Source organism: Chrysoperla carnea, chromosome 1 (assembly GCF_905475395.1).
Source record: "Chrysoperla carnea chromosome 1, inChrCarn1.1, whole genome shotgun sequence".
NCBI classification, from domain to species: Eukaryota; Metazoa; Arthropoda; class Insecta; order Neuroptera; family Chrysopidae; genus Chrysoperla; species Chrysoperla carnea.
Window position 1 is genome coordinate 25079346 of NC_058337.1, and position 14050 is coordinate 25093395.

At 30.7% G+C, this 14050-nt stretch overlaps 1 protein-coding gene across 1 annotated transcript; it reads right to left on the reverse strand.

The window, feature by feature from the left end:
• Positions 1-1805: 1805 nt before the first annotated feature.
• On the reverse strand, positions 1806-14050 carry LOC123305527 (probable cytochrome P450 6a13). Its single transcript, XM_044887274.1, has 8 exons — positions 14037-14050; positions 13758-13927; positions 11336-11444; positions 10973-11276; positions 9569-9639; positions 6706-6927; positions 4211-4450; positions 1806-2038 (listed from the first exon to the last, which is right to left on the reverse strand). The coding sequence occupies exons 2-8, from the start codon at positions 13890-13892 to the stop codon at positions 1896-1898; spliced, it is 1224 nt and encodes a 407-aa protein (XP_044743209.1). The 5' UTR covers positions 13893-13927; positions 14037-14050; the 3' UTR covers positions 1806-1895.

Here is a 14050-nt window from a genome sequence, read left to right on the forward strand (position 1 = left end):
TTTAATATTTTATTCTTTTTTTTTTTTTATATTTTCATAAATTTAAATATATTTGACCAAAAATACATTTTGTGAAGCAATTAATTCAATAATGGACAGTCAATGTACGAATTTCGTATATTCTGCAAAAATTGAAAATACAGAGTGTCAAGTCGTCAACGATACAGTGAATCATGAAGGTTATAAAGTGAATCAACAAAATTTTGATGTAGGTGTTCATAAAATCACCAAAAGAGTTCATTTCCGGTTGTCTGCCTGTCCGTCTGTCTGGTCGTCAATACAATAATTAAAAAACAAAAAACAAGTGAAAACAAACAATTGACTGAGTTAATTGTTGAAATACCATGTATAGAAAGTGTTGATGCGCAATCGTTTGTTTTTTTGACGTCACGTAAATAACAAAAGATATTCACTTTTAAATAGACACACACACAACTGATATTCCTATATTAATACATACTATAAAATTTGCACCTAATTAACGAACTCGTGGGTAAACAGTGATGTTTACAAAAAAATGTTTCAAACAAAAGTTTTTTATTTTTTTATAAGGAACATTTTTTACATTTAAACTTTTGTTCTATCTCTAACGGTTTACAAGATGGGTCCTACGGACCCAAGACCCAATTGACCTATGATGCTCATTTACGAACTTACGTTTTTGAGTTATCGTGTCCACAGACGGACGGACGGACGGACAACCGGAAATGGATTAATTAGGTGATTCTATGAACACCTGTACCAAAATTTTTTTCGTTGTATATAATATACAACGTGTTCTGTTATTAACTGCAGAAACCTAACTTCCCAAAATAAGCTCATCAAGAGCAACAAAAACACTTTTTTCCAAATTTGGATCTAGTATTATTATTTTCTCAAAATAATAGAATAAAAATATTAAAGTGGGACAGTTTAATAATTTTATACATTTTACACTTATAAGTAAACAATTTATCATTGGACCTAAGCAAACAAACCACACCCATTGTCACATAGTATGTTTGTTTACGTACAATAATTTAATGTTTTTGCAAAATAATATAATCCAATTAAATCATGTTATAATTTTTAAAAATCCCTACCTCAGTTGAATATTATTAAATGAAATTTACTAATATCTTCTGATTATCATTGGCTACTGGTTATCGAATGATAGTCAGTGAATAAACAAATTTATCAATTTTTGTCATACCTGTAGCTTACAAATTAGGGCTCAGATCCCAATTTGGAAAAGAGCTTTTTTGTTGCTCTTGATGAGCTTATTTTGGGAAGTTAGGTTTCTGCAGTTAATAACAGAACACGTTGTATATGTATCTGTTTGTTTATTATTATGTACACTGAGGAAGTGAGTAGAAAGATACTCTTATTACTTTGGGTGGAAGAGTGACTACCTTTCTTTACTTACATGATATAAAAAAACAAACGATTGCGTAATTAACACTATCTATACATTGTATTTCAACCATTAACTCAGTCAATTTACGTTTTCACTTTTTATACACTGTATATATGTAATATATTAATGTATACTAAGTTAAGTCCCAAGTTTGTAACACCTAAAAATATTGATGCTACGAACAAAATTTTGGTATAGGTTTTGGTATGGAATGGCAAGACCATTAAAAGAGTTGGTTATTTTTTATTAGACAGTTCATTCATACAACATCGTGAACAGTATTGTTGTGAGTTACTATAGTTTCTCAATATACATCTATTTATTGTAAACGCCTTCTGAAATCCAGTTTAAGCTTGTTATCGTAGTTCTATTTTAATGTATTTTGTATTGAATTTTGTAGGTTCGGGTTATTAATTATTTGACATAAATAATAAAATGGAAAATAAATAAGTATATTTCATTAAAAGTATTTGTTTTATTGATTTAATTTAATTCGATTTTATATTGTTGGATGTATAAGAATATCAAGGTTTCCATCTTCACCTATGACTGGAACTTGAGTTTTGTTGGTCGAAATAAACTCAAAATCTTTTAAAATATGTACCATTGCATATTTTGCAACAATTAAAGCAAATCTTTGCCCTGAAATTAAAATCGATTAATAAGTACCTATACCACTAGTTCGATTTACATCTAGGCATAGAACTATCACGAGTATCACAGAGTACATGCGTTAAGCAATGCATCTAAGTAAGAGGTATTATAGATGTTATATGAAATGGCAAAAGTGACTTGTATCGTGGCTTCGATGTCTTCAATGCTATACAAACGTTCGTCTGTTGTATGCCTGCAGAGAGTGGGGTCCACACATGTAAATAATATCTCTCACTTAGATGTATTGCTTAACACATGTATTCTGTCATACTCGTGATATTTATATGCCTAGATGTAAATCGAACTAGTGGTATATGAAATAATGTTAATTATGCTATATCTTATTGTATCAACTGTCCCATTTTAAAGTGTACCTACTTCTAATACTGACCTTGAATTTGACTTTCTAAGTCGTTTAAGAAACAATTGGGAGCCAATAGATGATTAGAGATAGAGGAAAACATCATTACAATATGTAGAGAGGCAAATTTTGAATATGCTTTATTTAAATAATATCATGTTTTCTTTTGCAATTAGTTACTAGTTAAAATGTAATTATTTATCCAATGTTTATAATAATTGAATTAGCAATTTTGATGACAATTCGAGCGTACAATTATCACCACACAGTTTTCTCCTTGCAATATCGATTCCTGTAAGGCTACCATATGACTATCTTCACTTGGCCATCCAAGATTTTGATGTAAAGTTTTGAAATTTACACCCCTAAAGATAGGTATGGTATTTTCCTTCCCAGTATTTGAACACCAAAAGAAAGGTCGGGGGCTGGGTTAATCAAGGAAGCCTTCGGTCTGACTTCGACAGTCGATCTCTGAGCACGTTTTGCTTAGACGATAACACCACCGACGGGGAGCTAATTCGACAGGACATTCGACAAAACAAATAAATTTTTTGAATTAAACCTGCAATCAATCAAATCGTTCAGAAGTTATACAATTATGCAGAGGGGATCATTTAAATTGATTGGACCTGGTTCTCCTGGTTGCTTTAATAGTCAGTATTTAGATCGTAAAATGTAAGAGATAGAGTAAAATTTTTTTAGGCAAAAGTTATCAAAGACAATAAAGGTCATTCGTCTGTGTTAATAATCTTTAAACTCAGGTAAATTTTCAAGGTCATTTGAAGATCAAGGTCAAATGACCTTGAAATTAGAATTTCAGGTCAAAGCCATGGAAACAGGTGAATGTCGTCTATTCCCCTTGACAACTTTTGGCTAAAGCATTTATCTATAGCTAGCGTGTTTTATTTCGACTAAATGTTATTCTATCTCTCACCTTTTACAATTTGATGATTTCTTTTGGTCAATTTCTTTTAGTTATATCAATTTTCTTTTAGTTATATCTATTAATAGCTGTAAATTTGTTCGTCTGTGCAGATCTACTTATATCACTATTGATGTACAATAGTTCATCTGTTGTGACCACATCAGTGTTGGTCAATATTTATATCAACAGATGTACTATATACTACATCAACGCACATAGGCGTGCATCAGCGTTGAGCTACTATACTACATCTGTTGATATAAATGTAGACCAACACTGATGTACGCTTATGTACGTTGATGTGGTACACAGATTAATGTACATCAATTGTGATGTAAGTAGATCTACACAGACGAATAAATAAGTGTACATCTGCTAAGATATAACTAGATCTATTATGATCTCAGTTTTATCATTTTTTGATCAAAAGAAATCATTGGAGCTATCTTGATAGGTATAATATCCAGTTTTTCTCGGGCTATTAAAGCAACCAAGAGAACTAGGTCACCTCTGATGTCAGAATATGAAGTCCTTCATCAAACTCAAACTCCGAAATTTTTGTTTCAGTTATTTTTTGATTGGCTAACTTCAAAACGAGCTATTAGACATAATAGATTAAAATGGTTCACCCTGTATATATAAAGATATAATTTACCTAGTTTGAAAAACTCAATAAATTTTAATGGTATTCAATTGTTAAATTTCGTACCTCAGAGGGTAGCTCTGTTTGGAACAGACGAATTCAACAGCACGAAAATTGAACTCATGACTTCTGGTATCCAGGACGATGTTTTCCCTCTAATACTCTATTGTGATATATAATAATGATACACGTTATTTTACAAATGATACCTAGCGTTAATTGGTTTATTACCTATACAATTACGTGGACCAGAACCAAATCCTATGAAACCGTGTGGATTGCGGTTTTCTTGAAATCTTAATGGATCAAATTTTTCTGGATTGGGAAAATATCTTGGATCATGATGAAAACCAATAACAGGAAAAGTCAACATCGTTCCTTTTTCAATAACTAAATCAATTCCTCGGACTTTATAGTCTTTGATACAACACCGATCAAATCTGGGAAATGTAGGATGTTTTCGAATTGTTTCTACAAATATTTAAAAAAATTACATTAATTTGAAAATTTGTGGTCTGATAGGTATAATTTTTTAGCTTTACACGAATCCTTATTTCAGAATTTGGTACGATTTGATTTCTTCTAAATTTGGATCCCACACAAATCAAATGCAAAAAAACTTTTCCGTCAAATAGTCTGATAATTTTAAATGAACAGTCTTTGAGTTTCTGTGTCATTTTTTCGTTTCTTTCTATTTGTTCAAATAAAAATACGTAATGGCTTTTTCCATTGAAGTCACTCTAATATGTTCAGTGGTATTATGTGTTAATATAACAAAAGTTATTAAAAGTATCATGAATATGGGACTCTGACTTATAAAGTACACAACAAATTTGAAATAAATGTAAAAAGTTTAGTTTCATAATAAAAATATGTAGTCTTTGAGTTACTTGTATCTGATGTATTACTTGCCTGAGAAGAGAAAATATTGGAAGACTTTTATTCTATTTTTAAAAACGTATAGGTAAAGCCAATCCCACACAACGGGGTGGGGGAAAAATTAAAACTCTCAATTTTATACACAAAAAACATTTAAAATGCATGTATGTACACCCCGCTGTAGTGAGATAGGTACTATTGGATAGAAAAATAGAATTACAGTCTTCCAGAAATCTTTCTTTCGAGTCGAACATAACGCAAGATATATAGGCTCGATTTAATATGAATAAAACCAAGTTAAGTACTAGAAAAAAATTTCAAACAAAACCAACTCCGGGAAATGTGAATATGTAGAAAAAAATATAGGGTTCCAATTAAAAAATAAAAGTTGATCTCCATTTGACCTTTGAAATGACTTTCAGGTAAAAATTAATGTGTCAGTTATTTGACCTAGAAATCTTAAAACTTTTACCTGAAACATTTTTCACTATCTTCCTTAGTTCTCGAGAAATTGAACAGAAGAAACTAAAGTGGGGCTTCCTGCATGATTCCGTATTATTGCCTATTTTAAAACTTTGACCCCAAATATCTCAAAAACTATTCATCTAAAAATTTTGATCAGAAAGGTATATGTTAAGAAGAACTTTTTACCAATGTTTTAGACGATTTTACATACACTTTTGAAAGTCGTTTTGCATTTGATTTGCGCGGAGTCCTTTTGAATATAATATATTTATTTTATGCCTTTTAAAAGACGCTAATAGCTTTAAACTCAACAAACTAGATGTATAAATTCCAAGAAAATCGTCCGGGGAAAAGTTTTGGGTTTTTTCTTTTTGAAAACATTCAAGAACCCATCCTCCATGGTCACGAAGTGTGTACTACAAAAAAGTTGGCCACCAAATAAGGGAACTGAACTATCAACCTATGTACTATACACATCAACGTACATAAGCGTACTGATGTACGTTGATGTATATTGATGCACTCTGATGTACCATTCCCCACGGTCACAAAGTGTGTACCTTAAAAAAGAAAATCTCGTTTTTTGGCCGATTGGGGGACTGAACTATATAAATAAAGACCAACCCTGATGTACGTTGATGAACACAGGTGAACTACTGTACATCAATTGTGATGTAAGTAGATATACACAGACGTACAAGTGTTCATCTATTAAGATATAAATAGATCTATTATGATCTCTTTTTTACCATGTTTTTGATCAAAAGAAATCCTTGGAGATATTCTGATATAGTACTGTGTCCAAAAAATAAGGTGACATTTGAAATTAAAATGCGCGCGTTTGTTGTGAACTTTATGCGTCATTTTCGTAACGCTATCCGCTTAAAAAGGCCGGAATTATGGAAAGACAATTCATGGTTTTTACACCACGATAATACACCATCCCATACTGCACTCATAATTCGTACTCATTTCAAAAACTCAACCCATAACGTTCCGCATCCACCGTATTCACCTGATCTGGCGCCGTGCGACTTCTGGCTGTTCAGCAAGCTCAAAAGATCGCACCGGAGACACCGTTTTGATACGATAGAGGAGATTCAATCCGCAGCGAAGACGGAATTGAAGGCAATCCCGGAAAGTGACTACAACCTGTGTTTCGAAGATTGGAAAATCCGCTGGCTTAATTACTTTGAAGGGGTTGAAATTGAATTGGAAGAATAAATAAAAAATTTTCAAAATAAATACAATGTCACCTTATTTTTTGGGCACAGAGTATAATCCAGTTTTTCCCGAGTAGGTGCCGCTAAAATTATTGAGGGGTCACACCGAGACTTCGGAGGCATTTTTTGTTCTAATATTGATTATAAAATCTTATTTACCAAGTAAAACTATTTCAAGATAAGGCATTTCTTGAATTGCATCATAATTACAGACGTTGTTATGTTTTTCTAAAACAGATTTTATTTCAGCACGTAAGGTATTTTGTATTTCAGGATTTACAGCTAATTCGTAAGAAGCATATTGTATTAAATTGGCTGTGGTTTTAAAACCACCAAACATAAACAAAATTGATTGTGATACTAAATGCTTATCATCCATTACTGAAAAAGATATATTCACTAGTGAGAAAGATTAAGAAAAACGAACTATTAAAATTTTTAATAATTTTGAATGTTTATAAGTCGTTAAATCGTTGATCTGTTTTTGAGATGTTTTGAAAAGAAATCATTTTTAATCGTCTAGTAAAGATCGCTCTATACAAAATTTCGGCCTAAAAGGCCTAATTTCCGAATATAATTAATCAAATCAATGAACAAATTTATCCAAAGATATAGCATTTAGAAATAGACGGATTTCTTTATCGTGACTGGGTAGGGTTTAATAAAAATTTAAAAAAGTCATATAGATAGTTTGATATTTAAATGCAACGATAAAGACAACAACAATAAGACACCAATTATTACTGTCTTTATCGTTGCATTTAAATATCAAACTATCTATATGACTTTTTTTTTTTATTAAACCCTACCCAGTCACGATAAAGACATCCGTCTATTTCTAAATGCTATATCTTTGGATAAATTTGTTCATTGATTTGATTAATTATATTCGGAAATTAGGCCTTTTAGGCCGAAATTTTGTATAGAGCGATCTTTACTAGACGATTAAAAATGATTTCTTTTCAAAACATCTCAAAAACAGATCAACGATTTAACGACTTATAAACATTCAAAATTATTAAAAATTTAATTAAGTGAGATAGATGATAATATGGTAATTAATGCAAAGATGAAGACAGCAATTTTTGTTGTCAATAATATAAAAAAAATTGCTGTGTTTAAGTATCATAATATCTCACTTTTTTTGATTTTTATTAAACCCATCCAGTAATTACCATGGTATGTAATAATCAAAGGTTACTGGATTGGGTTTTAAATTATTTAAACAAGTGAAAACAAACAATTGACTGAGTTAATTGTTGAAATACCATGTATAGACAGAGTTGATTACTCTGTCACATTACATATACATACATGCCACACATATATAATTGATATAGCCATAACATAACAATACTATACAATTTGCGCTCTCACGGGTAAATAGTGATGTTACGAAAAAATGTTTCAAACAAAAGTTGTTAATTTTTTTATAAGGAACATTTATACTTAAACTTTTGTTCTATCTCTAGCGGTTTACAAGATGGGTCCTACGGACCCAAGACCCAATTGACCTATGTTGCTCATTTACTTGGCCTAACTTTTTACGTCCTCAGCACACTATAAAAATTTCAGCTTGATATCTCTTTTCGTTTTTGAGTAATCGTGATGACAGACAGACAGACGTACGCCAGACGACAGACAGACAACCAGAAATAGACTAATTAGGTGATTTTATGAACACCTATACCAAATTTTTTTTGTAGCATCTATATTTCTAAGCGTTACAAACTTGGGACTAAACTTAATATACTATGTATATTTCATATACATGGTATAAAAAGTGTAATATATAATATGATAATTAAATGCAACGATTTTTGATTTTTAGAAAAAGGTCCAAATAGTTTCACCGTAATTTTTTTATGATAAATTAGATCTTCCCATTGACGAATTAACTCGAATCTCATTCGCTGTGATCCCTAATTCGGTGGAAATACACGTCATATTGGCTAAAAAATACCTTATCTGCGTCTGAAATAAGCAATGCCAACCGTTATTGGTTTGAACCTTTGTAACTTCTATTATAGATTTTGAAAATCTGTGCCTAAGCATATATAACCATTATTGGCGTAGTTTAGAAGCTTTCCTAGAGGTTAATTTCCCACTTTTGTCCTCTTCAGCTACGCTCATTAATTCAATATTTCAATATGTATCAATAATTCAATATTGTACCAAAAAATCTAAAAAAGCTACCCATACTTTTTATATCGTGCATATGAAATATACCAAGGTATACTAAGTTTAGTCCCAAGTTTGTAACGATTAAAAATATTGATACTATGAATAAAATTTTGGTATATGTGTTCATAAAATCACCTAATTAGTTTATTTCCGGTTGTCTGTCTGTCTGTCGTCTGTTTGCCCGTCTGTCATCACGATTACTTAAAAACAAAAAGAGATATCAAGCTGAAATTTTTATAGCGTGCTTAGTGCGTAAAAAGTGAGGCCGAGTTCGTAAATGAGCAACATAGGTCAATTGGGTCTTGGGTCCGTGGGACCCATCTTGTTCCTTATGTTTCTTGTTCAAAAATGTTCCTTATAAAAAAATAAACAACTTTTGTTTGAAACATTTTTTCGTTAACATCACATCCCGTAAGAGCGCAAATTATGTACAGATTGTGTAGTATGTATTATATGGGAATATCAGTTATGTGTGAAGGACAGAGTAATCAACACTATCTATACCTGGTATTTCAACAATTAACTCAGTCAATTGTTTGTTTTCACTTTTTAATAAAATATTGGATTATTGAGAATTATTTGTGATCGTAATTTTTTTTTCTTTGTTATTAAAAAAAAAAATCCTGATAAATTTTCACTTATTTTATGTTATTTTGTGAAATTTGCTTTGCATTAATAGGATGTGAGTGTTTTTTAATGATTATAGTTATTCGATATTCGGCCGATTATATACTATTTGGTCAAATACCGCGATATTCGCGAATAGTAACCGAATTCGTTCCCTCTTTAATATTCATTACCGGAACTGAAACAAAAAATAATTGTGAGTAATCCTTACATCGATATTTAGGTTTTTCCACTTCTTCTTTTGCTGCATTATCAATTAATAATTGTAATAAATCATTTCGTCTGAAAAGATAACTTGAAATTAGCTATAAAACATATTTATTTATACATAAGGACGTATATAAATATTATGAAATTTTAGATTATTTTTCATATAACAGTATTCGTTAAGTGCAAAAAAGAAATTCTATATCATTTCATTGTATTATTAGGAAACCACAATGTTAGTTTTTAAATTATATATGTAATATAACTACATAGTATAAATAAATTCGTAGCGCAGGAGTTTCGTTAGCTAAGCGAATTTCCTCTGATATTGAAAAGAATATTGCATTTTTAGTTTTCCAATAATTTTTTTTTTCGGAAACTAAGCGTTTAGAGAAAGAATCACTAGAGTACTATTTTGCTTAAAACTGTACAAAAATCAAAAAGTACAAAAATATTTTTTATTTTGAAAAAATTCAAAATTTTGTGCTTTGCGCCAAGTTTAGATCTGAGACCTAATTTCATAGGTAATTAGCCAAATCAATTAATAAATTTATCCAACGATCGACCATTTAGAAATATAAGGATGTCTTTATCGATGCAATTACCTAATTATCATATTATCTATCTCACTTTTTAAAATTTTTATTAAACTCCACCTTCTACTTTTAAGTGCTCTGGCATTGAATAAATTTATTTATTTTTATTAATAGGGACTATTCATGAAATTTAAATTTGGTTCAAATATTTTTCTTCCGTAACTTTTATGACTGGACATTTCAACTAAACCATTATTTTAGTAATTAATACCTTTTTAAATACTTAAAATTAATTAAAAAAGTACAAATTCAGTGAGGGCATTTAAAAATTTCTAAAACGAAAATTCAAATTTTTATACGGAAGTGACATCATAGTACGGGCTTGTCAAATTTGTTGACATACTGTATGATATTAATTACTTACATTTTATATGGTATTTCATTAAATTATACTATTCTACGGCTTTTTATTAGAAAAATTAATGATAACGAGTGTAAATACTGTGTTGTAAATTCATTTTTTTAAAGTGTAAATTATACATTGAACTGTTACCAATTGACAGATCACGTACTTATGCGTCATCAACAGAGAGCGCTAAAAAACTGCTATTAAATATTTCAAAATTACAATGTATTTTAAATACTTTTTTACACTTAAATAAAGCATTTTTTAGCAGTATTTATATTTTTTAATTTGTTATAACGGTGTAAACAATGAATTCAGGTCTCAGATCAAAATTTAATAAAGAGCTTTTTCGTTCGTCTTTATAATAAAAAGATATAAAAATTCGGTTCTGCACTGCAAGAAATACAGAATGACCCTAAATTATCAGATTACCCAGAAAGTATGAATTCCGTACGAAATTTTTTACCTTTGATTATTTGTTAGTCTAAGGTCTCTAATATTTCTAATAATATTTGCAGCAAAATAAGCACTATCCTCAGCTAAAACCGATAATTTTACAAATCGTCGTAAATTTTCTGGCAAAAACCAATATGCTGCATTGTTTTTCAAATGACGTAGAATACTCAAATTTTCACAGTTATGAAAGGCATGTATTAATTCAAAATTAGACTCTTTCCATGGGTTGATGTCAATTCCAAACAAACAATTTGAAATAACGTCTAATGAAAATAATTCACAAAACTCTTTCATTTCTATTTCTTTATCAGGATCTGAAAAACAAAACAAGAAATAATTATTCAAATAAAAATTTTGTTTTATCTTCATATACTTTTTCGTTTTAATAAATGTTGTATCATTTTTTCGCCGCAACTCTGAATTACAACATCCATAGCTTTTAATTTTCCACTAGAAAATGCTGGTGATACCATGGCACGAGTCTAAAAAAATATATATATTATTATGCAACACGCGAGAAGTACATGTTAGCCTACCCCGCCCCGAACTTATCCTTCGTACATAACACGAAAATATTTATATGTATTTTATGTTATCAGCGAAATTTTATGTTATCTATAATTTTCCCAAAAAACCCAAAAAATCGTCCTTTTTTTCAAAATTTTGAAAAAAATCTGTCAAAAATCGTTCCGGGCTAAATTTTTTTGCAACTTTTATGTATTTTTGGTTTTGGTAACATTAAGAACCCATCGCCCATGGTCACAAAGCGTGAGTCCTTGCAAAATGTGAGTCAAATTCGCTCACAAATACTGTTGTTTATAAACATTCAAAACCCAAATTTCCGGCCGCCAAATTGAAGTTTCACATTGTTAACGTCAGATTTGGTTTCTAGGTTCCCAAAAGTCCCCAGATTGGTATTTTCAACTGCATCTCCATTTAATACGTTTCGGGAACTATGAATACAATTGCGAATAAAACAAGTGAAAACAAACAATTGACTGAGTTAATTGTTGAAATACCATGCATAGACAGTGTTGATTACTCTATCATATTACTCTATCATATTACACGTACATACATGTCACACATACATACATTACGCCTAATTTGCTCCCTCACGGGTAAATAGTGATGATAAGGAACATTTTTTACATTTAAACTTTTGTTCTATCTGTAACGGTTTATAAGATGGTTCCTAAGGACCCAAGACCCAATTGACCTATGTCGTTCATTTACGAACTCGATCTCACTTTTTACGTCCTGAGTACGCTGTAAAAATTTCAGCTCGATATCTTTTTTCGTTTTTGAGTTATCGTGCTCACAGACCGGCGGACGGACGGACGGACGGACAACCGGAAATGGATTAATTAGGTGATTTTATGAACACCTATACCAAAATTTTTTTCGTAGCATCAATGTAACAAACTTGGGACTAAAATTAGTATACCTTGCATATTACATATATGCATGGTATAATGAACCATGTTGGATCAAAATCGATTCATTATCAAAAAAACTAACCTTTAAATACATTAATTAACAACTACACTATCACTATTTAAATACCAAACAAATAATAACGATGGTTACTCGTTTATAATTGAATATTCGAGTTTAAAAAGTTTCAAAGGACCTAAAGAACATTTTTTGCATAGGCAAAATTGCAAATTAAATAATGCATAGCTCACTAACGCCCCAACCTTCCAGCCAGGTTGTCGATTTCACCATCTACACATAAGCAAGTTATCAACTTTAATATTTTCAATGTGCCTCAAATACCTACTCAAAAAAGCCACTAGGGTAGAGATACATCACAGGATAACGGTGGCGTTTGAAAGTTCAAAATTTGGGAGGATGGGGGTGATGGAATGAAACCTAAAATTCTTTAGGTATTATTTTTGAATTTCCCTCGTCTAAATTGACGTGTTCGTCTAAATCGGGTCAAGAGATATTAAGTGTGGATACCAATTTTCTGTGTAGTTTGTCTTCAGAATCAATCGACCGATTTGAATTTTTTATCATGGTAGAATTGAGAATTTTATGCTCTTTCAAATGATGTATCACAAGGTAGAGGGCCATTTCTTTGGGCTTATAAGAATTTGAAATATCGAATTGAATATAAAGTAATGTTGCAGTTCGGAAAATATGCTTTTTACTTTGTTATAGTATAAATATAATAAAGTATTGCGATCGAAAAAAAAATCGATATCAGGGTCGATATATCGGTATGTTTGTTACCAAGCTGGAGCCTTCAATTTTTTCATTTTTTCCCTAGACCTTTTTTCAAGGGTACTTCCCTCTAGGCCAAAACAGGATTTTTGGGATTTTCTCAAAAACGGCTCTAACGGTTTCGATTAAACTTGGCACAAGGCTAGACCTTAAGGTGTTCCTAGGATTGGTATAAGCCACATATCCGGGGAAAATTCGAGAAGGGCCACACCCTAGGGAAAATCTTTCCAAATACAGGAAAATGAGATTTTCTAGGGAGAGGCATAGAGGACAGCAGTGAAACTTCGTATTAGGGCTTAAATCAACAAGGTCCCAGGTTTGATATAACTCCCCTCTGGGACCCCTCTCCCTGGAGCCGTGGAGCTGGAGAGGATGAAATCGTCAAAAGCATGGTCAAATCAACCATTTAAATAATTCTTACAATTGGCTGCTTTCAATACAAATATTACAAGAATAATATATCAATTTTATAATATAATAAAGTCTTGTCCGATGTTTCGGACTGTTTATTTATTTTTGAAGTGATATATCAGAATGACAAGTGTATATTAAATTTTTTTTATTACCGGTTTCCAAATAGGTCCAGGACTATGAAGCATCCAATCTGTTAAAATATCCATATCTTTCATACCCAATGGTACACGATTCATAAAATGATCAAAATCTCGAATACATAAATCTTTTATTAAATTAAAATCCATAACTACATAAGTTGGCAAACGCCCAACATAGAAACCTAAAATTTTGTAAAAATTATCTTACATTTAATAATATAATTTTATTAAAATAAATATAAATTATAAAATAAAATAAATTATAAAATAAAATAAAATAATAATTCTTACCACAAATTGGATGA